Raw genomic sequence first — 21507 nt, 5'->3', positions numbered from 1 at the left:
GAGCGACCTTAGGCCTTTAAGCTGCTTTTCCAGTATGATCCCGTGATTGCAACAGACCTAAAGATGCTCTGTGGCTCTTCTGTTCCAACTATGGTTTTAGTTTGCTGTTATTATGTTCCTATGCTGCCAGTCTATGTTGGGTATATGTAGGATGAAAGACCTTGGGTTGGGGGAAAGTAACCTTCCTGTGTTGTTCACAGGTGACTGGCTTGACGGAGAGGACAGGATGATTGTTGCCCTGCTCTGAGCTGGGTGTGTTGTGTAGAGGGCACTGAAACAGGTATTTGGTGACTGCAGACCGTGTTAGGAACAGGCAATGTGGGCCAAAGTCTTTTCTTTGCCTTCTAGATGCATAGAACGTTCATGTCCTTGAAGTAAATGGTCAGTGGACGGAGTTTGATGACTAACGATGGCTGGAACTATTGTTCAATACTTTCACCTCCGACTTTCCACGTCTCCCCGGAGATCCTCCACAATGCCGAGGATCTGGTAAAAGCATCAGCAAATGGGGGATTCACAAGAGGGAAGGATCCTGGGTCTCTGAATGACTTTGTGGAACAGATCCTCCGACATGTATTGAAATGACACGAGTAAGGTATAAGTGTCTAGTGTGTTAAGTTGCCTAGTAAACACATGTTTATTATGTTGAGATTTTGGGGTCACCTGATATTTACCTTATATGTACATTGGCTGGGAGGAAATGCAGTTATTAAAGCATAGGACGTTAGTTGTTTTACTCACTACATTTCAATGTTCTTTTTCATATTACCCCCCTCTCTGTATGTACGTGTCTGTGTGCTACAAATGTGTGCAGAGGTCAGAGGACAATTCATGGAAGTCATTTGTCCCCTTCCACCATTGTGTGGGGCCTCGGAATCGCGCCAAGGGCCTCAGGCTTGGTGGCAATCTCCTTTACCCGCTGAGCCATCTTGCTGGTCCGTGCTCTTCAATTTTCCGTCACTGTGTGGAGTTGGTGTTCTCTAGCTGCGTGTCCCCATCTACAGACCCAACCAACTAAGGACCGGAAATGTCAAAAAGTCAATTACTTCTGAACTGAGTGATGTATGGATTTCCCCCTGTCATTTTATGAACAATACATCATAGTGACTGTGCAGCATTTACCTTGTATTAGGGATTATAGAAAATCTGGAGAAGATTTAAGGTACAAAGAAGGATGTATTTAAGGGGTTCAACAACCGTGGGATTTCTTATGCAAGAAGCGGCATCTTGGAATTATTCCTCCGTGCATACTGAGGGGTCAGCTACAGTAACGGACTTTTGTGACTGACAGCTTACTTCGGCAACTCCCTAAATTTTTTTCTGTTTTTCTTATCCTACAGAGCAAGTAGCCATGTGTAATATGTCAATGTCTAAGCCCAGATCTACTTGCGCTAGTTACATATGTTATGTGACTATTAATATGCTCCATCTCAGTGTCCCTATGTGTAATGTGGTTTTGATACTAGGACCTAGCTGTTTTCTTTATTTTGTTTTGAGACAGGATCTTGTTATGTAGCTTAGTCTGTCCTCAAACTCATGACCCCAAATGCTGAGATTGCAGGTGTGTACCACGGCACTTAGCTTTTATTTTGGGGGTTTTGAGAATTATTGTGAATGAATCCACATATAGTGCTTAGCACAGAAGCTGTCACATAGTAAATTTACCTGTATACCCAAGTTACTATCTTTCTATCCATGTTGTTGGCATGGGCCATCTCCCTAGCACATGCTCCCCAGTGATGCTAATTAGGCAAGCACGCCCACTTGCCTTGGCATGTTTTATGGATGACCCAAACTGCAAACACCAACATGTCTAAAACATATGCTCTCTGCTGTGTTTAATTTCAGATACCAAAATATGCCTACACACAGGGGTATGTGCATAAAGAAACACATATACTATTTTTTTTGTCTGGTAGAAATAGGCTTCTGTGATGTGTCTTTCCTCCCACACATGCCCCTCCATTGCTGGTACATCTCCTAATTATTCCCACTTACTCTCTCCCCATAGACCTTTTGTGTGTATAGTTTGGCACACATTCTTTTGGTTCTGCCTAGTTCTCTTCTATCTCTCTTTTCCTACCCCCTCCCTCTCCCTCCTCTTCACAACTCTTTAGAAAATTTCTTTAAACTATACACTTTTTTTTATTATTAATGTGCATTTATGAAAAATTCTTCACAGTTACAAAAGTGCATGGTTATAAAATAATTTCCATACAAAGGTTGGTATCTTCCCTATTTCTCCCTAACCCTCCCACCACCAGACATCAGGGCTTAGGAAAACTGAGATGTCTATGGAGCCAGCTCCCGACCAGTGCTGTGATCTACAAGAGGCCCTCGGGTCTTGCCTCCCTTACTTCTTTTCGCCTCCTTCCTGGGCACACAAAGCAGACAAGATTCCCGAGCTTTCAGTGGTGAACAAAGGTACCCTCTGTGCTCTTCTGTGATGGAAAAGAATGGCATCAAATATGTCTATGCAGAAATGGAGCTGTTGGCCTTTTCCAAACGTTTGAATAAAACACACGTCCTGATGTCTTCAAATTCATTTCATCAAGCTCTTAATGGACACCACAAAACTTTAATGTATCTCTGGGCAACCTATTTCTTCAAGTTTCCATGGGAGATTCTGGTGAAAATGGAAAAGGAGGTGATATCTTGAGGACAGTCAGAGGTGCGTGGTCCAGAAGCATGGATGCCGATGTACGATCCTTTCTAAAGAAGATTTTTTTTTGTTTTTTGTTTTGGCCAGGCTTTGACCACCACAATCTTGTTGGTTAGTTATGGCCTGATATCTTCATACCCAGCATAAAGAAATCTTCTGTGAGGGGACAAGTCTCTAGGGGACAGAGGAGGACAGAGGGAAGTAGGGACAAGCCAGGTTTTCATCAGACTGTTTCAACTATAGCATTGGCTCTTTACATATTTCCTGAGCAGCTATGGGTAGGAACCATATTTGTGTATCAACTTTATAGCTGAGTGGACTATGTCAGAGAACAGAACCCAAGTTCCAAAGAAGTCTTCTCCAAGTCAGCAGATAACCAACGTAAGTGGACCAGGAATACACATATAGAGAAACAAATGCTCCCTTACACACACATTAGCCAGTGTTGAAAAACTGAACAAAACTTCATGAGAACACCATAACAGGTTTGTGGTCACCAGGATATGCAAACATTTGCAACAGGAATTACTAGATATTGTAGACACTTAGTTCCGACAGCCTGAACAGGATGGTGGTGGTAGTAGAATTCCATGTTCGTATGGAGGCTGGATGTCTGTCTTGTGCCTCAGTTAACTGGGGGACCGTCTAGAAGCTGAAGAAACATTTTCTTATTGTATCTTGCTTAGAAGTCTTTGTCATTAATGGAGATCAAATTGTGCCACTCCAAAGGACACTTGATCTCAAGAGGCATTTAGCATCTTGTCTGGTTCTATTTCTATGCAAAACAGAGTAGCGTATCTTAGACTATGTTAACTATAATTTAGCAAACAGTAGTGTCCAGGAGATTACTGTAAGTGAGCATGGTGTTTGTTACTCTATGGAAAGGTAAATGGTTTATTAGGAATACTATTTCTAGAAGTTCCTTCCCAAAACACTTTAGGCAATAAGCTGAGATGGTGGAAAAGCTGGAGCCCACCATTGTCGGCCACAGTTGGGTGGCCATGGAGAGCAGGGCATGGTTCTATGTCATACTTCATAGGAGCAGAGCTCTGGCCTAGACGTTATAAGCAAGAGAATGGAGGAGAGCTTCCAGGGACTCCTTTGGTTGACTAGATCAATGCGGGTGAGTTGGAAGATGACATATCCTCTTCCTTCATGCATCTTAGGGTTATCTAGGGGATGGATGATGGATGCTTACTAGGGTTGGAACCAAGACAGAAAGCTGCTGTTTCCATTCTCATTCAGGCCAGACCTGCCAACAAGACTGGGCATACCCAGATGGGTCTCCCCATCTCCTACAGAGGTTCTCACCTATCATTTTCTCTGATCCATCACAGTAGGAGCTACAACTCCTGCTTCCCAAATATCTGATTAAAAAATGACAGTCATCTCAGCCACCACTTCTAAGGATGAGCTCATACATTGTTAAGAAGGTGTTCTTCTGTTTAGATGTCACTTGTGGTGCCTCTATGTTTTAGAGCCTGGCGTTGCCCCACTGTGAGCACAATCTGGGCGCAGCTGGGCTTTGCTGCCTTTTATTGATTTTTGTGATTATTATTGTTATAACGAGTGCTGAATTTTTAGAGTTCCACTGTGCAGGCTTCCAGGACATTCTCTTCTGCCAAGTGCCCAAGGAGGCACCGGAAAGAAAACCATGGCAGCACTGAGTCCAGCCTTAGTTTGAAGCCACGCTCTTGAGCCTCCAATTTCCCATCTGTAAAACAGCGCTTTGATTTGCTTCCCACACAGGAGTTGTGAGAAACCAAGGAGAAGAAATATGAAAGAATCTTCCTGGACTTTCTAGTGCCCAAGGAGACAGGAAAGATCACAACGAAGCAGATGACATGGATGAGGAAGATGAAGATGGTGACACAGATGCTGCTCGTCATGTCCCCCAGTGTCCATAGGTTCTGACTGCTTAGATACAGGATTCCTCAGTAGTCATACTCTTTGTTTATATAGATAACTTGGATAAACAGCCCAGCTCTTGACAATTAACTCAACTGCAGAGTGGGGACAATAAAAACTACCTGGCAGTGAGGATGGAAAGAGATGAGTCAGAAAACATAGCCATGCCCAGAGAGGAGTGCCTGGTCCTTATCAGAAACGTTGTTAGCATGGCTTGAATTTGACATTTATATAGCTTTAGAAAGAATTGTGATGAAGAATATAGATTTTATTTTGATCATGGCACAGCACACTATGTTATCTTTTCTGAGCTTGATGACCTCATCTGCAAAATGGGAACAATAAATCCTCCTGAAAGGGCTGTTGTACATGTGAAAGGAAACTGTTGAGGAGGGAGCTTATCACACTGCCTGACACTAGCAAGAATCAGGGATTAATAGCTCTCCTTCCTTTATGCTCAAATGAGTGAGTTGCTTAGAAGAAAATATATACCATCCTGTGGTTGTGAATGTGGCAGCTTTGTCCTCCTGTCCTGGGTACTGCCTTGCTAGCATCTGTGCCCTACAGTGCACTTTCCTGGTGAGTTCCTTTGGTGTGAGCACCATGAAAAGAACAGTCACATAAACTGAGGTCCCAGGGTGCCAAGACTTTTGCTGCCTCATTGTGGGGACTCCTGCTTTCTCTTTGAAGACAAGGCTTGAGTCAGAGGCAGAGACAGGGATAGGAGGAAAGGTGCCAAGCTGCAATTGGGGAGGGGCAGTATCAGGAAGTCACTGGGAGGTTCTTTCACCCCAAATATGATAGTGGGAGAAGGTGAAGGAGCTGGCATGGAGGCCATCTCACTCCAGGAAGGGCAGTGTCAGGCAGCAGTGGAAACTGAAAAATAGCGTGTTGGAGGGAAAGTTCTGCATTTGTATCCGCCTCCTCTATACACACAGGCAACAAGGAATAGCTCACTGCTCTTACCACACCCTGCATACTAATGTCCTGTCATTTCCTATGTCCTCCCTTTCCTGTCTATTTAGCCGATCACTTTTGCAATTCTTCCTGGACTTTGTGAGGCACAGATGATGGACCCTTGGCTTGGTTGGCTTCCCTAACTCTGTGCTCAGAGCACTGGCATTTTGTCATCACAGGATGTTTGGAGTCTCTTTCCTTTATGAGAAGGATGTACCTCAAGGGTAGGGACCAGGTTGGATCTGTGTTTCATTACCAGTTGCTAGCATAGTGCCTGGCCCAATGCGAATAGAGGTTCATACAAAGTTAGTGTTCCAACCTTGTTTGAGCTATGACGGAGGAGGCCAGGGCGTGTGAGCCAAGGTGTCCAGCGGTGGTCAGCAGCAGTGGTCAGCAGCATGGAGGAAGGAGAGGCACCTGTGTCAAATCTCTTCTTCTTCGCTGGCCTTGCTCCAGCGATGACAGCAGTTGGCCGTGATGCCCAGGAGGAAGTTGGTGGCCACAGAAGCAATGGAGACCACGAAGCCCACGAACGCGATGAAGAGGTAATCGTCCAGGGTCAGAGTCAGGTGGCAGGCCTTGAAGCTCTCTTCAGTGAGAGAGAAGAGGGGGGCACCCTCAACTTCAGGAGGTCCCCGGCACTCAGCCAGCTGAGAATCTGCAATACAGAAGCCAGGCAGAGTGAAGCTGCTGTGGGGGAGAAGGGATGGGAAGGTCTCCCATTCCTTCCAGAGAGTCACTGAGATTCTCCTATGTGCCTCAAACAAGCTCATCATCTCGGTAACCCTCAAAACCCCCTTCCCCAACCCCTCTGTGTCTTGGTTTCTCTGTCAAGTGACAATTATCATCATATCTGTCTTCTGGAATCGGGATCAGGATTCAGAGAGTTAAAGTGCACGGTTGTTTCAGGTGCATGATTAGCATTAGGTGACGTGTGCCTTTTATAATGACCATAGTTGGGTCTCTGGAGTGTCTACTGGAGGGTCGTATTCTGTACTCAGACTTCTGAGGGCAGCAGCTACTTGTTTGGTGGCATGGCTTTCCTACCCAGCCTTGTGGAACTGTCGCCTAGAGGTTACTCAACAAATGCACAATGGCTGTCAGCGGTCTAACCTTAGTCTCTCTCGGAAGTAAGAATGGCACTTGGGGCCAGCTCTGCCTACAGATCTGGGCCATAGCTTCAGAGTAAAGCCCTATGCCCTTGGTGAGAATGTAAGCATTAACTGAGCTCTAACCTTCAGCAAATCCTGTTTATTTTTTTCCTTTCTGTCTCTCATGTGTCACATTTATATAAAGGGAATAATCCAATCTAAAATTTCCAAACGAGTCAATGTGAGGCTTTAAAAATTACAGTATACAAAACATAGCCTGTGTCAGTGTTATCTGTTCACTATTCAAGTTTTGAGGGCAAAGAACAAAGTTATGGTCTTAGATTGATCCTCTTGGTGGATATGCAAATGCATAAGTATTATTATTCTTAGAAACATGAGTGTGTGTTCATGTTTGGGCTAAGGATACAATTGTCTCCAAGACAGAGGTTGAGTCAATCCCAGTAGGGTGTTTACACAGAACCCTAGTCTCTGACTGGGACCTGGTTATGTCCAGAGTTGACTCATAAGAAGCTCTCTCCTGGAAACTAGAGGATGCTGACTTCCAGAAGTGGCTGCATACATATGTAACTGCAGCAGTGGGACAGCGCAGCCACAGGATGCTGCTGAGGGCACACAGGAGGCACACAGGATGCCGAGGCACAGGATGCCGAGGGCACACAGGAGGAACACGGGACGGGAGGGCGAGGGCTGGCAAAGTTCTCTGGTGAGTCAAGAGACCAATCTTGAAATCAGATTGCATCCAGTAGCTCTGGCAAGCCTCTGTTTGAACCCTGTCTCCCAGCATAGATAATAGGAGCATCTCACAAGGAGAAAAGAAAAATGTCTGCAGGGATGACATCATCCACTTCTACCTACTGTGGCAAGATTTGGCTTCTAAGAAGAAACATAACCAGTCCTCTGTGGAGAAGGATGGAGAACCGAGGACCACCACTGCTCTCTGAATCCAAGTACCTCATCTGCAGTGGTGTGTGAGGCTGCACTGCTAGGACCTGAGGCTCTTCTCCTGTCTTCTGGAAGCTTCAGTCCCTCACCTGCCTTGATATGTAAGCCTTCATGTATAGGAACTGGGGCTTCGCTCACTCCTGTTGAGAGCTCAGGCCCCTGCCTGGATTGATGTATAAGTCTACAATGAAGGGAGCTGGCCCCACGTTCTCCCTGAGGCAGCCAGGCCTTCCGTGGGGCAGCAGGGCCTCCAGAGATCTCAGCAGAAGAGGGATCTCTACTGTGCTGAGAGCTAAAAGTCCCGCAAGGCTCTTTCTGTCAACAGTGATGGGGGAGCACAGCTTTCAGAGACATTGGGTTGGTAGGAAGATGGCTTTAGGCAGCCTCCCCATCCTAGCTCCCACCATCACCCCATCTCAGCCTCCAGCTATTTTGGTACTGGAGAACTTCCTCCCACAGCTCTGTGGAAACACTGGAATCGTGACCCACAGCCCCCTTAAGTTATTTTGGTCTTGGACTCCCCACTCAGTCCTTTCTCTCTTGCCTCATTCAGCACTTTTTTTTTCCCCCTGAGCTTGCCCTAGGGAATCCCTGGGACGGGGATCTGGCAACTCCTACTTTTCTGATGCCAGTTGCTCAGGTCAAGGCTTGGTGCTATACTGTAACTGAGTTGGTGGCTGGGGCCATGGCTAAGCTTCCTACCTCTGAGTCAGGGCCTCAGCACCACTTGGTGAGACCAAGACCCAGGAAACCTCCAAGACACTGGCTCTTTCAGGCCTCAGTCTGTTTTGGTTGGCACACTCTAGTTAAATGGCCTCATTTCCACCCCTCTCCCCAGATGCCCACCCCAGGAGTAAACCTCAAAGACTTTGCTGAAGCTGCGTGGTCAGCTCAGAGTTGGGTTGTTTGGTTCAGGATCTGACTCTCTTGACAGTATACCTGCCAGGATCTGAATCCCCACTCCAATGCTTGGTAGTTGTGTAATTTTGATGAAGCTACTAAATTTTTCTATATTCTTTCTCCTCCTCATCAGGGTTCTTATGAGGATAAGAGGAGCTGACACGTGAAATATACTTAGAATAAGGACTGGCACATAGTAAGTACTAAAATAAATAGGATTAGTCATGATTGTTTCTTTGAGTTTTCTCAGCACTGACAAGAGAGTAGTGTAGAAGTAAAAATAATTTTTTTTTTTTTTTAAATCTACCGCTCTGCCAGTTTCTAAGGGAGTAACTCTGGGCAAACCTTCTTAATGGTTCTATACCTCAGCTTCTTCATCTGTAAAATGGGGATAATAAAAATGGGGGTTCACTGAGACAATGCATGCCAAGGTACTCAGTTCATTGTAAAAGTTCAACAGATATCACTAGTGCTCCAGCTTCTACCTTTCTGCTTGCTGTGTGTCTTTATATCTATGATCATAGGCACCACAGAGCAAGGGACGGCTGATTCCTTAGCATATGAATTTCTCTGGCACTCAGCACGCATCTCATATATTCAACAAATACTTGTTGAACAACAACAACAAAAAAGTTGTACAACAAATACTTGTTGTCAAAGGTGAGGGCACATAGTATTAATATATATATATATTGAGACATTACTTCTGGAGACCCTCTCCCTGGTGACCTGCAGCCTTGCTGTCCAATCACCTCCCTTACCCGCTGTACAGCGCTGTATTCGATTCCGCAGCCACTTCAGCAAGGGCTCCATGGTGCAGCCGCACACCCATGGGTTACCCCCGATCTGCAGGGTCACCAGCCCCGGGAGGCCCTCAAGGGCTTCGAGGCTCAGGAAAGCCAGGCCACCATAGCTGAGGTCCAGGTCTCTGAGATGCACGAGGCCCTGGAAGGCCTGGGGGTGCACCCTCCGTAGCCAGGGGTTGTGGCTTAGGTCGATATGTACCAGTCCGTGAGCCTCCCGGAACATGTCGGCTGGCACGTGGCTGAGGTTGTTGTAGCTCAGATCCAGGTGTGCTAAGCGCTTGGCATGGAGGAAGAGGCCGGGCGGCAGCTCCATCAGAGAGTTGTTTCGCAAATCCAGCACGCGGAGTTCCATGTAGCATGTGAGATAGCCTGGTGGCACGGCTGCAATGCGGTTGTGCGCTAGGCTGAGGTTGCGGGTGTCCATCGGCAGGTCCGGGGGCACAGAGAACAGCCGCTGGTTGCTACAGTCCACTACTTGGTTACGACATGTACAAAGGACCGGGCAGCTGGTACCCGCCTCGGAATGCATCACACCAGCTGCCAAGAGGAAGAAGACCAGCAACAAGGCTGGGTAGGAAGGTCCAGGCCAGGGAAGCTGGGCCCAGGTATCACCCATCTTTGGCAGTTGGCAGCAGCAGTGTTGTAGGGAGCCCATGAGAGCTGTGTCCCTAGGCCCAGCAGTCCAGGTACAGGGAAGGCTGCTACATTAGAGGCCTGAGTCTGGAAGGTGGAACTTCTGAGAGTGTGCTATCATCGCTCAACATTTCCTTGGGAACCTCTAAGCACCCAAGGACTTCCTAAGATCCACAGGCTGTCCCTTTGTGGAGCCTGGGGGAGCCAGGACCCAGGGGAGATACCCTAGGGTCTGAAAGGATGATCAAAGCTTAAGAAAGGAGGAGAGCAAGGATGGAGCTGGAGCAGCTGCCAGTAGGTCCTGGAAGGCTCCCTGCAGACATCTTGTGCCCCTGTCACCCATGCCTGTTGGATGCTTCCTCTTGGTGCTGCGTCTGTGGGATTCGGGGCGGATGTGAGGGAGATGAAAGGTGCCCTTTAAAGGTCCTGGCACTTCCTCTAAGAAAGCTTAAGCTCTGTCCCGGGTCTGGGACTGATTAGTCATTACGGCAGTGCCCGGACCGCCAGCATTCAAAGTCTTAGAGGCCGTTCCTTCTGGTGGTCCAGTGGACATGAGTGTGCAAAAGACTTGGGGCCAGAGATTTAGGAAGGGGCCTGGGCGAAGGATATTCCCATGGGCCTCTTGAAAGACCGACTGTTCAGTCTCAGTGGTCTCTGGAATCTCCAGGGATGCTCTCTGCTCCCAAGTGACACCCACTGTCAGGGGGAGGGGAGGCACTGAATCTGGAGAAAGTCACGAGTCTGGAGACACAGGTAGGGGGGTCAGTCAGGAAAACATTATCTGTGTTTTCAAGCAGCCACCATGCTCAGGCTAGCTGTGCTCTTGCAGGCAGAGGCAGAAACCACTGTCAATGAGAAAAGCATTCAGGCAGAGGAATCCAGGGTCCCTTACATCCCTGTTCTCTTACCCAGCTCCTTTGTCTTACCTCACTCCTCCCTTATTTCTCACTGCTTTCTTCTTTGAACGTATCTGTCCTCGGACTACAAAGTTCTCTGCTCACTATCTTCCGGATGAGGAGCACAGTGAGTGCAGAGCCTCCAGTTGACGACTAACTGTATTCGCCTGACCTGACATCCTTCTCTCAGGTCCCTGTCCTGAGTCAGATGCATTTTCTTCTATTGCTCATAGCTCCACCCTCGTGAGCATCAAACACCCCACCCTGAACAACTCCCCGAGAAAAACACGCACCCAAGCTCTGGCAGTTTGTACATCCCTCTCACACACTTTCAGCCTTTCTCCCCCTCCTTTCTTACACACGAACCCCCCCCCCCACACACACGTTTATACGTTCACAGCACAGCCCCCCCTTTTTCTACATACACTCCTACAGAGCTCCCACCCCACTGTGCTCCTAGCATCTTTTACACCACAGCATAGCCCTAACCCCAGCATCCCTTTATCTTCCACTCTCCAGCTCCCAGCCTCCCTCTTAAGCCCACACACATACTTGGTCTGGTAAAGGGATTGAGACCCACATCCCATCCAGGGCCTCACCGGCTGCTGCTCATTCCTCATTCTTTGTGCCCTCAGCTTTTCTTTTACCCACCTGCTGTCCTCAATTGCCCCCCCAACCCCCACCCCTCTATCCCATCAGTCCTTTCCCGCCGGTTCCCCTACTGCTTCAGAGCTTCAGAGCTTCAGTCTCACCCACTGGGACATCACCCCAGCACCCCCCTATACAGAGTCATTTTCCTCAGCCCCAGGGTCTCCTGCTATACTCCCACAGGCCCCCAGGAGACTACTCACTCTGTTCCAAGGACACAGACATCAATCTGCAACAGACAAACGGCTCTCCCTCTCGCATGCTGGAATCCCCCGCTCCTTTGCTTGCTAGCTTCCGAACAGATTGCCTATCCGGCTCTTCCCCTCCCCCGACTCTCCTCTTCCATGTCTCCTGGATCCCAGGCCACCAGCATCTTCTGCGTTTTCCTGTCCTGTGGTTCTTTTTTTTTTTTTTTTTTTTTTTTTTTTTTTTTTTTTTACGCTGAAGGGAGATCGGAGAGAGGATGCCTAGAAAGTTCACGGAATCTGAATGCCTCTTGGGAAACTCAGCTGGTGCCGCGGCTGCCTTGGTGTGTGGCTTCCGCCAGAGCCAGGTCTTCCCCTCCCTCCTCCTCCCTTTCCTCTTTCCCCCTCCCTCCATCCCTTTCCCCTCCTCTCTCCGTTTTTCGCTCCCTTTTTTTTCCTCGAGGGCCAGGTAATGACGTTTCACTGTCTCTTAGCAACTGCCTCCACATCTCTGAGCAACAGGAGAACTGGCTATAGACCCCACCAAGACTAGACGAGAGAATGAACTACTCCTGGAGAATTCACAGCCGCCCTCAGGGTCCTAGTAGTAGGGCAAGTACCAGGACAGGGGTGAGGGGAGAGGAGCAGGCAAGAGGGAAAGAATAGAATGGGCAGAGCATAGGCCTGAAAGCTTAGGCGGGGTAGGAAGAGTTTAAGTGCATCCGACCCCAAAGGGATAGAAGAGAAGGCATAAAATGGAGAAAGGAATTTAATGGGGGTGGATGAGAGCAATTAAGGCAAGACTAAAGCTGGAAAGAAGACAGGAACATGGTTGATTCTCAGTGTTTGCTTACCCCACGGGCAAACACTTTTTGTTTAGCGGCTATATGATATCTGTTTGCAGGTCTGAGCACCAGGTGACTGGGTGAAGCCTTATGAGGAAGAACTACAGGTGAATTATTTTCCCTACTTCTTGTCTGTAAGACCTTACCCATGAATTATCTGGGACCCAGGAGATTCAGCTGGAGTACCAATTGATCTGAGAGCCCTTGGGATGCAAAGAAACAACTGCCTAGTTCAAATGAAGATACCTGGGCCTCTACAGATACTTGGATATATATTTAGGGAATGGAAGTGGCCAGCAAAATATTATGATCCTGGGCTGGGGCAATGGCTCAGCAGGTAGAGGTCCTGCAGTACAAACACAAAGGCTGGGGTCTTGCTCCTCAGTACCCACGTAGATGCCTGGCATTTGTGGTGGTCTCTCTGTAGTCCTAGTGCATGGAACATAGAGATGGGATCCCACGGCCAACTAGATAAAAAAGAATAGATGAACTGGGGAGCTCTGGGTTTAAACAACAGACCTGGCCTCACCAGCCAAGGACAATACATGCAGTAAACATTGATCCCTACTCAGATCTAGCCAATGGACAGGACATTCTCCAGAGTTGAGTGGAGAGTGGGGTCTGACTTTCACACATACTCTAGTGCCTCATATTTGACCACGTCCCCTGGATGGGGAGAGCTGGTGGCACTCAGAGGAAGGACAGCAGGCTACCAAGAAGAGACTTGATACCCTATGAGCATAACAGGGGGAGGAAATCCCCCTCAGTCACAGTAATAGGGGAGGGGAGTAAGGGGAAAATGGGAGGGAGGGAGGAATGGGAGGATACAAGGGATGGGATAACAATTGAGATGTAATCTAAATTAATTAATTAATTAAAAAATATATAAGCTTCTAAGAGAGAGAGAAAGAGAGAGAGAGAGAGAGAGAGAGAGAGAGAGAGAGAGAGAGAGAGATACCTTGCCTCAATGAGCAAGGTAGAAAATTATTGCAAAATATCTGGCCTCCACATGAATGTGTACATATCTGTGCACACACATACATGTGCCCCTACACATATGAACATATACACATATGTTTAGCACCATAACACACACACACACGCACACACACACACACGCACACACATACACACACACACACATCCTTATCGGGCTGACACTGACTTTATACTTTCAGTCTACTGACCTGAGGCTTCTTATATCTAAATGATATGTCTTAGAGGGAAACAAAATGATACTCTAGAGAAGAATTGTGAGTTTACACAGGTTCTGGGTATTTACAGTGTCCTCATCCTGTCTACCAATGTTCCCCCTCAAATATGTACCCCAGCTCGCCTATGATGCAGCCTTTCACCTTTCATAGTGTCTAGTTCAGAGCAATATGGTAGCCTGGTTTATACCCATTAATGCTCTGCGTTGAATGGAGTTACTATCTACCCTATGTTTAAAGGGGTGGTGGTGGTTGTTAAATCTCATTTATAATTGCAGACATGAAATGCTGATCTTAGTTTTTCAAGACAGGACTTCTCTGTGTGGCCCTGGCTCTCTCTTTAGATCAGGCTGGCCTTGAATTCACAGAGATCCACCTGCCTAGGCTCCTGAATGCTGAAATTAAGAGCATGCACTACCATGGCCCAGCTAAAACGCAAATGTAAACCCAATAGTAATTGAGGATGGTTTGCCTCTGGAAAGCAAAGCTAGCATCTCACTTCATTAACTAATAAATGCTTGCAGACATAATCTCACTGGGGCAGAATGTAAAAAGTAATTTTGAAAGGTAGAAAAAGGTATTCACAGATGAACATTTAGCGCTGACTAAAAATAAGACAAAAATTTAGAATTTTCTTCCTTTGAATGATATGAGATTTACAGTTACAGTAAAAACTGATGTGGCTACGGGAGACTATGGTGGGCTTCTGTGAGCAATAGAGGCCGGGGAGATGGCTCAGTGGGTAAAATGCTTGCCATGTAAACACAAGAACCCCGAGTGTAGATTCCCATGTTTTAAAAAAAAAACCAAAAACCCCCAAAAAGATAAGGCTCATGTAACCCCAGTGCTGGGGTGGTGATGGAGAGAGAAACAAGCAGATCCTGGGCATTCGTGGGCCAGCCAGTCTGTTCCAATTAGTCAGCTCCAGGTGCAGTGAGAGACCTTGTCTCAAAAACAAGGTGGAGAAGGAAAGAAGAAACACTTGTTCTTGACCTCTGGCGTCCACATGAGGACACAGGGGGGAGCACACCTACAGGGGCACACATGATTATCACACACACACACACACACACACACACACACACACACACACACACACACACTATGCCCTAGGCGAGATTGCTTCGTTGTCTTTGAGAAATTCAGTTTTTCTAATTGTGGAGCAGGATAATAAGACACCTGAGCCAGGGGGCACCTCACAGGCGTGTTGTACTTATAAAGCATTTAAGCAGCACACAGCACTCACGACAGATAGGCTTGTCAAGTGAACAAATAAAAAAAAGAGCAGCGAAATATGGCTGAACAGTTATGCAGACAGGAAAACATGAATTTGCACGAAAGCAGGAGACAAAGAAAGGAAAAAAAATTATATCTGTTGATGATTCAAATACACCCTTATGCAAGGTAAGGCTCACAATTTACGACAAGCCTTGATTAGCGAGCAAGACAGCAGCATGTAATATATCTTCTCTAACGGCAAAGCTCAGTGAAGTAGAAAAGTTTTGAGTGTCTTTTTACTTTTAATCATTTTTTGACTCATTAAGGGATTCTGTGAATCCTAAATTGGTGTTCTGTGGCACACAGTGTGCTGTGGAGGGAAGTGCTTGTTCTCAGATAAGTTTAAGAAATAGTGCCTTCAACAAGATGAAACGAATGTGTTTATTGGAGGATGTATCTGAAGCTTAGTGTACAAACAGTCTGTGAGAGCAGCGGAGAGACTTCCAGGGAGTGCATGTCACGTCCAGAATTTCCCAATTTTGTGTGAGAGCTCGCTCTTTCTTTTCTTCTCCCTCCCTCCTTCCCTCCCTCCCATTTCTCATTTCCTTCCCTTCTTTCTCTTTATGCTCTTTCTCTCCTCCCTCCCTTCCTCCTTCATTTTCCTTCCTCTTCCTTCCTCCCTCCCTTCCTTTTTTCTTCTTCTAGTACTGTCGATCATGGGAACAGTTTTAAGTAGAAAATAGCTTTAGAAATACTGAGCTGTAGTTTGTTAAAGTCTGTTTTTGTCTTCAATCTAGTCCCAGCAATGGTTTATATAGAACTCGTTATTTTATTTTGATTAAGTTTATTTATTCACTGACATTGTCCTGTCTACCATGATTCATTCTCCTATATGGTTATAGCAAACCAATTTCACATATATATGCTGGTTTTGTGTGTCAACTTGACATAAGATAGAGTCATCAGGGAGGAAGGGGCCTCAGCTGAGGAAATGCCTCCATGAGATCCAGCTGTAAGGCAGTTTTTCAATTACTGCTCAGCTAAGGAGGATCTGGACCACTGTGCGTGGTGCCATCCCTGGTGGTCCTGAGTTCTATAAGAAGACCAAGCAAGCCAGGGGAAGCAAGCCAGTAAGCAGCACCTCTCAATGGCCCCTGTATCAGCTCCTGCCTCCAAGTTCCAGCCCTGCTTGAGTTCCTGTCCTGACTTCCTCCAATGGAGGACTATGATCTGGAAATGTAAGCCAAATAAACTTTTTTCTCTCCAACTTGCTTTTTGGTCCTGGCGTTTTCTCCACAGCAACAGAAACCCTGACTAAGAATATCTATCTATCTATCTATCTATCTATCTATCTATCTATCTATCTATCTATCTATCATCTGTCTATCCATCTATCATTTATCTATCTATCTATCTATCTATCTATCTATCTATCTATCATCTGTCTCTCACCCCTCTAATCTCTCTCCCATCCCATCAATACCTCTCTCGTTTCTTTTCCTCATACAAGTACTGTTTTGTGTGGAACCCACAGAGTTTAAGCCAGGGCTATCTTTATCACCATGAGTGTGAACCTGCTCATTGGAACCTGCTGAGTTTACCAGTGGATACACAACTGACACTGACTTTCCCTTGCCAAGTGTTTATCAATGGCCAAAAAGGCCCATGAGCCCTTTCTCCCTCCACACTGAAATGAGACTCCTCTACGCATAAGTAACAAATCCACACAGAGACACTGCGCTAGGTGGTTACTCGCTTTTCTGTCAAGGCAAAAGTCTCTTACACAGCATAAAGTCGGCGCTCATTTAGGAAAACAATGAATCACTACACATCATATCTTTTCAGGGTTTCTTACAAGTTGCGGGAATTCTGGGCTGCTAAGAATGTACTCTATCGACGGGTTGTAGTCCAGCTGATAAAGTGTTTGAGAAGTATGAATGAACCCCTGCATTTGCTCTGCAGCACCCCACAAACTGGTAATGGAAATACCTGCCTGTAATCCCATTACTCAGGAGGTGAAGGCAAGAGGATTAGAATTCCAAAGCCGTCATCAGATCAAGCCCATGCTACATGAGACCTTTTCTGGAAAAGGAAAAAGAAAACTTATCCTATTGTGAAATTTTGTAGTAATCACCCTGGGAGCTGTAGAAAATGAAATGAATGGAACATCATTTTCATTATTATGATTTCTTGAATGCATGGCAAATTAGTTCCAACAATGACAGAAAACTTTTAAACAGATAAGAATTAATTTAATATACCATGTACAAAATTCGTTCAGTGAAAATTATGATGGAGAATGATGATAGAGGAGAAAAGTGCAAAGCTTATTTCTCATATTGCTGGGAAAAGATGGCTCTTGCTAGATTATTGTAACGTAATGAAGCATTTAGCAGAAGCTGGGGAACTGGAAATCAAAGCCATCTGGGGGAAAGCCGGTCAGGGATACGCAGATGATGTTATTAAGACAATGGTGAAGATACTGGGACATGATAGAGTAATGACAGGGGGATTAGCTTAACTGAAAGATTAAAGTACAGATTGCACGCTAAAAAACCACTCAAGGGCATTATTCAGTATGAACGCTTTGAAGAAATGACCGCAGATGTACCATGCTTCTAGCAAGTGGTTCTCGCTACTGGCAGGCAGAGTATGAAAATGAAAAACAAGCTAACAGTGCCGAGCACAATCTCAAAGTAAGAAATGCTATCGAGACACCAGTTCCATGCTTCAGTTTTTTCTCTATACAGGGACAACAACAACAGCAACAAACACAAGTCAGGAAGAGAGAGAGAGTGGCACACTAATTCCAGTGAGAGGAGATATCGTCTTGTGCATGGAGGAAATAGTGTCATCAGGAGCAAGATTGCGTTTGTCGAACACACAGCATTGAACAAGACTTTACAGAAGGAAATGTGATAAACAAAAGGGGATGCAGAGAAGCCGGATGGAAAATGGATTTTGGGCCCAAGTATTTGAAACAACACATGCAAATATATTGAGAAATGCCACACGTATTTTTTATTTTTAACAAATGGATGCAATACGCACGTTGCTGCAATGCAAAGACAGAATAAAATGCATGGTACCGCCTTCTATCCTTATGGTAGCTAAAATAATGCGTCTGCATATGTGACCTGTTAGAGTGGAGGGGACTTTGCAAATGTGTTAAGATGAAGGTGGGAGGATTGTTCCGCGTGACCCATGTGTCTCTGATGTAAAGCATAAGGATCCTGACAGAGCAAAGAAAGAGGTAGAAGGATCAGAAGAGGGAAGAGAGTTGTGGAAGTGGGGGTAGGAAATATCCCACCCCTTAACTTGCAGATGGAGGGAGGGACCATGAGCCAAGAAGCACAAGTAATCACTAGAGGCTGAAGAGAACCATGAAATAGGTTCTTCTCAGATGTTCTTATTTCTAGAACTGTGAGAAAGTAAATTTATTTTTTACTTTAACTTTTTAAAGTTTATTTATTTATTCACTACATCCCAAGCACAGCCCCCTCCTTCCTCTCCTCCTGGTCCTACCCTACTGCCCTCTTTCCTCTCTCCCCCTCCCCTTATTCTCAGAAAAGGGGAACTTGCCCCCCCTATCAACCCACCCCAGGACATCAACTCACAACAGGACTGAGCACATCCTCTTCCACTTTTAACGCTATTAGTTTTGTAGTCACTTGTCACAATTGTCATAGAAAACTAAGCCAGTCCTCAGAATGCCCACCTTCTGGGTGGGCATATGTGAGTATTGTGGGATGTCACTTCTGTTTAAGTCACTTAATGTTAAAGTAGACTTTAATGTAAAGTAGACTTAATGTTAATCAAAGGGGTAGTGGTGGTGGGGACTAGGGAAGTGGCCCAGTCTGTAAAGTACTTGCCACACAAGCGTAAGGATCTGACCTCATGGAAAATGTCAGGTACCGGGAAGGTGGAGACAGGCTGGCCCCTGGGACTCAAGGGACAACTAATACAGCTTCATTGGAGAGCTTCAGGGTCAGTGAGTGAGTCCACGTACAAAAACAGAGTGTAGAGAGATCATGGAAGCCATCCAACATTCACCTTTGGCTTCTATGTGCGCTTAGGCACACAGGTGCAAGTGTGTGAGCGCGCGCGCGTGCACACACACACACACACACACACACACTTCTCACCTAGCCACCCTGTGTCTACACCATAAGAGAAAATGACACTCCCTTTTACCAACTTTTAACACTCATAAGCTCTTCAGAAGGGGGTGTGGCCTCATGGGCATCTCTTCAGTCTGTGATGGAAAGTTGGGTACCAGTCTGAGCAGGCATCTGTGCTGTTGTGTGCTCACAGTTGCAAAGTTAATGTCCTACCTGGATAGCTGCATTTCATGGCATTCCTTCCTACCCTCCTGTCTTAAATTCTTTCTGCCCTCTCTTCTGTGAGCACACATTATGGTTATTTGAAGGAAACACCAGTTAAAAATTAGTTGTATCCGGTGAGTGGATACTGAACAAAAACGTGTTGATGAAACAGCGCCAAGCAGCAATCAGCTATTCCCTTCACCATGTACTGGCTCTGAAACTTGGACCTGTCCTTACTACTCAATTTTTTCCTTTCATCTCTAGGATGAGGATAGTCTTGGTACATATCTCATAGGATTTCTGGGAGAATCTGGAAGGGCAACACCTGGCACAGCTCTCTGCTTTTTAGAAAAGTTGAATGAATCAAACACTCCTATCATCTTATCAGTTATCATTTGTTTCTGGAATTGAATTGTGTGTGTGTGGGTGTCTGCTGCTGAGTCCTTAAAGCCTTTTGCTTCACCTTGGGAGGCAGCGGAACATGGCGGTAGGCCTCACCATACAGTGGTTACAAGTAAAGGCTTTGGACTGACAACAACAACAGCAACAACAACGAAGAAGATGATGATGATGCCTGACTCAGGGTTATTAATTAAATGACCCACAAAACACTCAGCGCAGTGTCTGGCACACAGCCAACTCTCAACAAATCTCTGTAATTATTGTTCCTATCGCTGTTGCTGTTCCTTGGGAGAGGAAGTTGGTAGAAGCGAGCAGGAGCCAAACTCAATGAGGCCTTTGTTTCTATTCATGACCAGCTTCCAATTCCCTGCTTTTCTTGGGCTCCCGAATCTGTGCTCTGGCTCTTTGGCTTTGTTGTTGCTGTTGTGTGCATGTGCATGCATGCGTGGTTTACGTACAAGTGCTTGTGCATGCGCATGTGTGGTGCATGTGTTAGCACATGTGCATGTGTGTGCACTTGGAAGCCACAGGTAGACAAGTGTTTTATCTATCCCTCCCCATCTCACTTGCTGAGACCTGGGGTTCAGCAATTTGGCTAGATTGGCTGGTCAGCAGGCCTTAGAGATGCTCCTGACTCTGCCTCCCCCGCACTGGGATTACGGGTTTGCACTGTTGCTCCATGCTTTTTATGTGCTGGAGGCGGGAACTGAGATCTTATGTTTGGAGTAAGCACTTTACCATCTTTCTAGGTGTAGTTCTCGGTCTTTTTTTTTTTAATGCTTTCCCTTGCTTCTGCTTTGCCAGCTCTCTAAGTTTTCCCCGCAGCTGTCTTGGAAGCATAAACAACACGTTTCATGATTACCTGTCTCAAGGAAAAGTACATCCATACACAATGTGTTAGGTGTGTCACACACCAAGACCTGTCTCTCTCCCCAGGAAGCAAGGCTAGACGGGAAATGAGAAGTAGCTGGAAGGTAGGTTCTTTCACTGCCAAGTATTCTTTTGGCCAAATATTTCCTGGAACCACTTTCACTATCTTGTAAACCCCAGGTAACTCTGAGACTTAGAAATGTTCCTAGTGACACAAAACTGAGCTGGTAAATGTTTCTCTGAGGAATTAATTTTACTAACACAGAAGTAAGACATTACTCTCAGTGCGATTGCCTGTTTATTTGTCCCTGTTCTAGACTATGAGTAATCTGTGGGCAGGGTTAGGGGTTTTCTTTCTATTTTTCTCTCTCCCTGGCTTAGCACACAGTAACCATAGGCGTTTGCTGCAGTAATGAGTGAATCCCATTTTGAACATCAGGCCCGCAGTATCTGTGCATGCCTCTTCTTTATGTGGAGCTTAGAAAGCCCCAGAAGATGTGGTGATACTACTGTTACCCACTGGTGGACAGGAGAGACGGACTCCATCACCTCTAGAAGAAAGAGAAATGGATTGAAGGGATAAATGAAAAGATTCATAGTAAGATGGTGGGATGTAGCAATAACAGATGCTATCATTCTGCTGTCCTAAAGGAGGCCATCTTTGCTCTGGAGGAGTCAGGCTGGACATAGAAAGGAATCAATATACACACAGCCACTGTTCAGAAAGGGTGGCTTAGGTTCATCTACTTATTGAGCGCCTATCAGACACTAGATATGGAACCATCTCTGGAGCTGTAGTACAGCCAACTTTGATTAACCCAAGTGCTGTGTGCATCTGCATTCAGACTGGTTAGTTTCCAGGATGCCTAGTCAATTGTTTTGACTGCCCATTCTCTTTAGTGGTAAACCAAATAAACTGCTATTTGCTTCATTCTTGGTTGAGGGATACAGACAATAAACACACAATGATTTGATGGATGATAAGGG

At 46.0% G+C, this 21507-nt stretch overlaps 1 protein-coding gene across 1 annotated transcript; it reads right to left on the bottom strand.

The window, feature by feature from the left end:
- Positions 1-5881: 5881 nt before the first annotated feature.
- Lrrc55 (leucine rich repeat containing 55) lies at positions 5882-10621 on the bottom strand. The gene is made up of 2 exons (XM_051166779.1): positions 9243-10621; positions 5882-6185 (listed from the first exon to the last, which is right to left on the bottom strand). The coding sequence occupies exons 1-2, from the start codon at positions 9940-9942 to the stop codon at positions 5950-5952; spliced, it is 936 nt and encodes a 311-aa protein (XP_051022736.1). The 5' UTR covers positions 9943-10621; the 3' UTR covers positions 5882-5949.
- Between the last annotated feature and the right edge of the window lie 10886 nt (positions 10622-21507).

Source organism: Acomys russatus, chromosome 24, assembly GCF_903995435.1.
Source record: "Acomys russatus chromosome 24, mAcoRus1.1, whole genome shotgun sequence".
In the NCBI taxonomy this organism is placed as follows: Eukaryota; Metazoa; Chordata; class Mammalia; order Rodentia; family Muridae; genus Acomys; species Acomys russatus.
The sequence above is the reverse complement of the archived record's forward strand: the minus strand, read 5'-3'. Positions and strand labels throughout refer to the sequence as shown.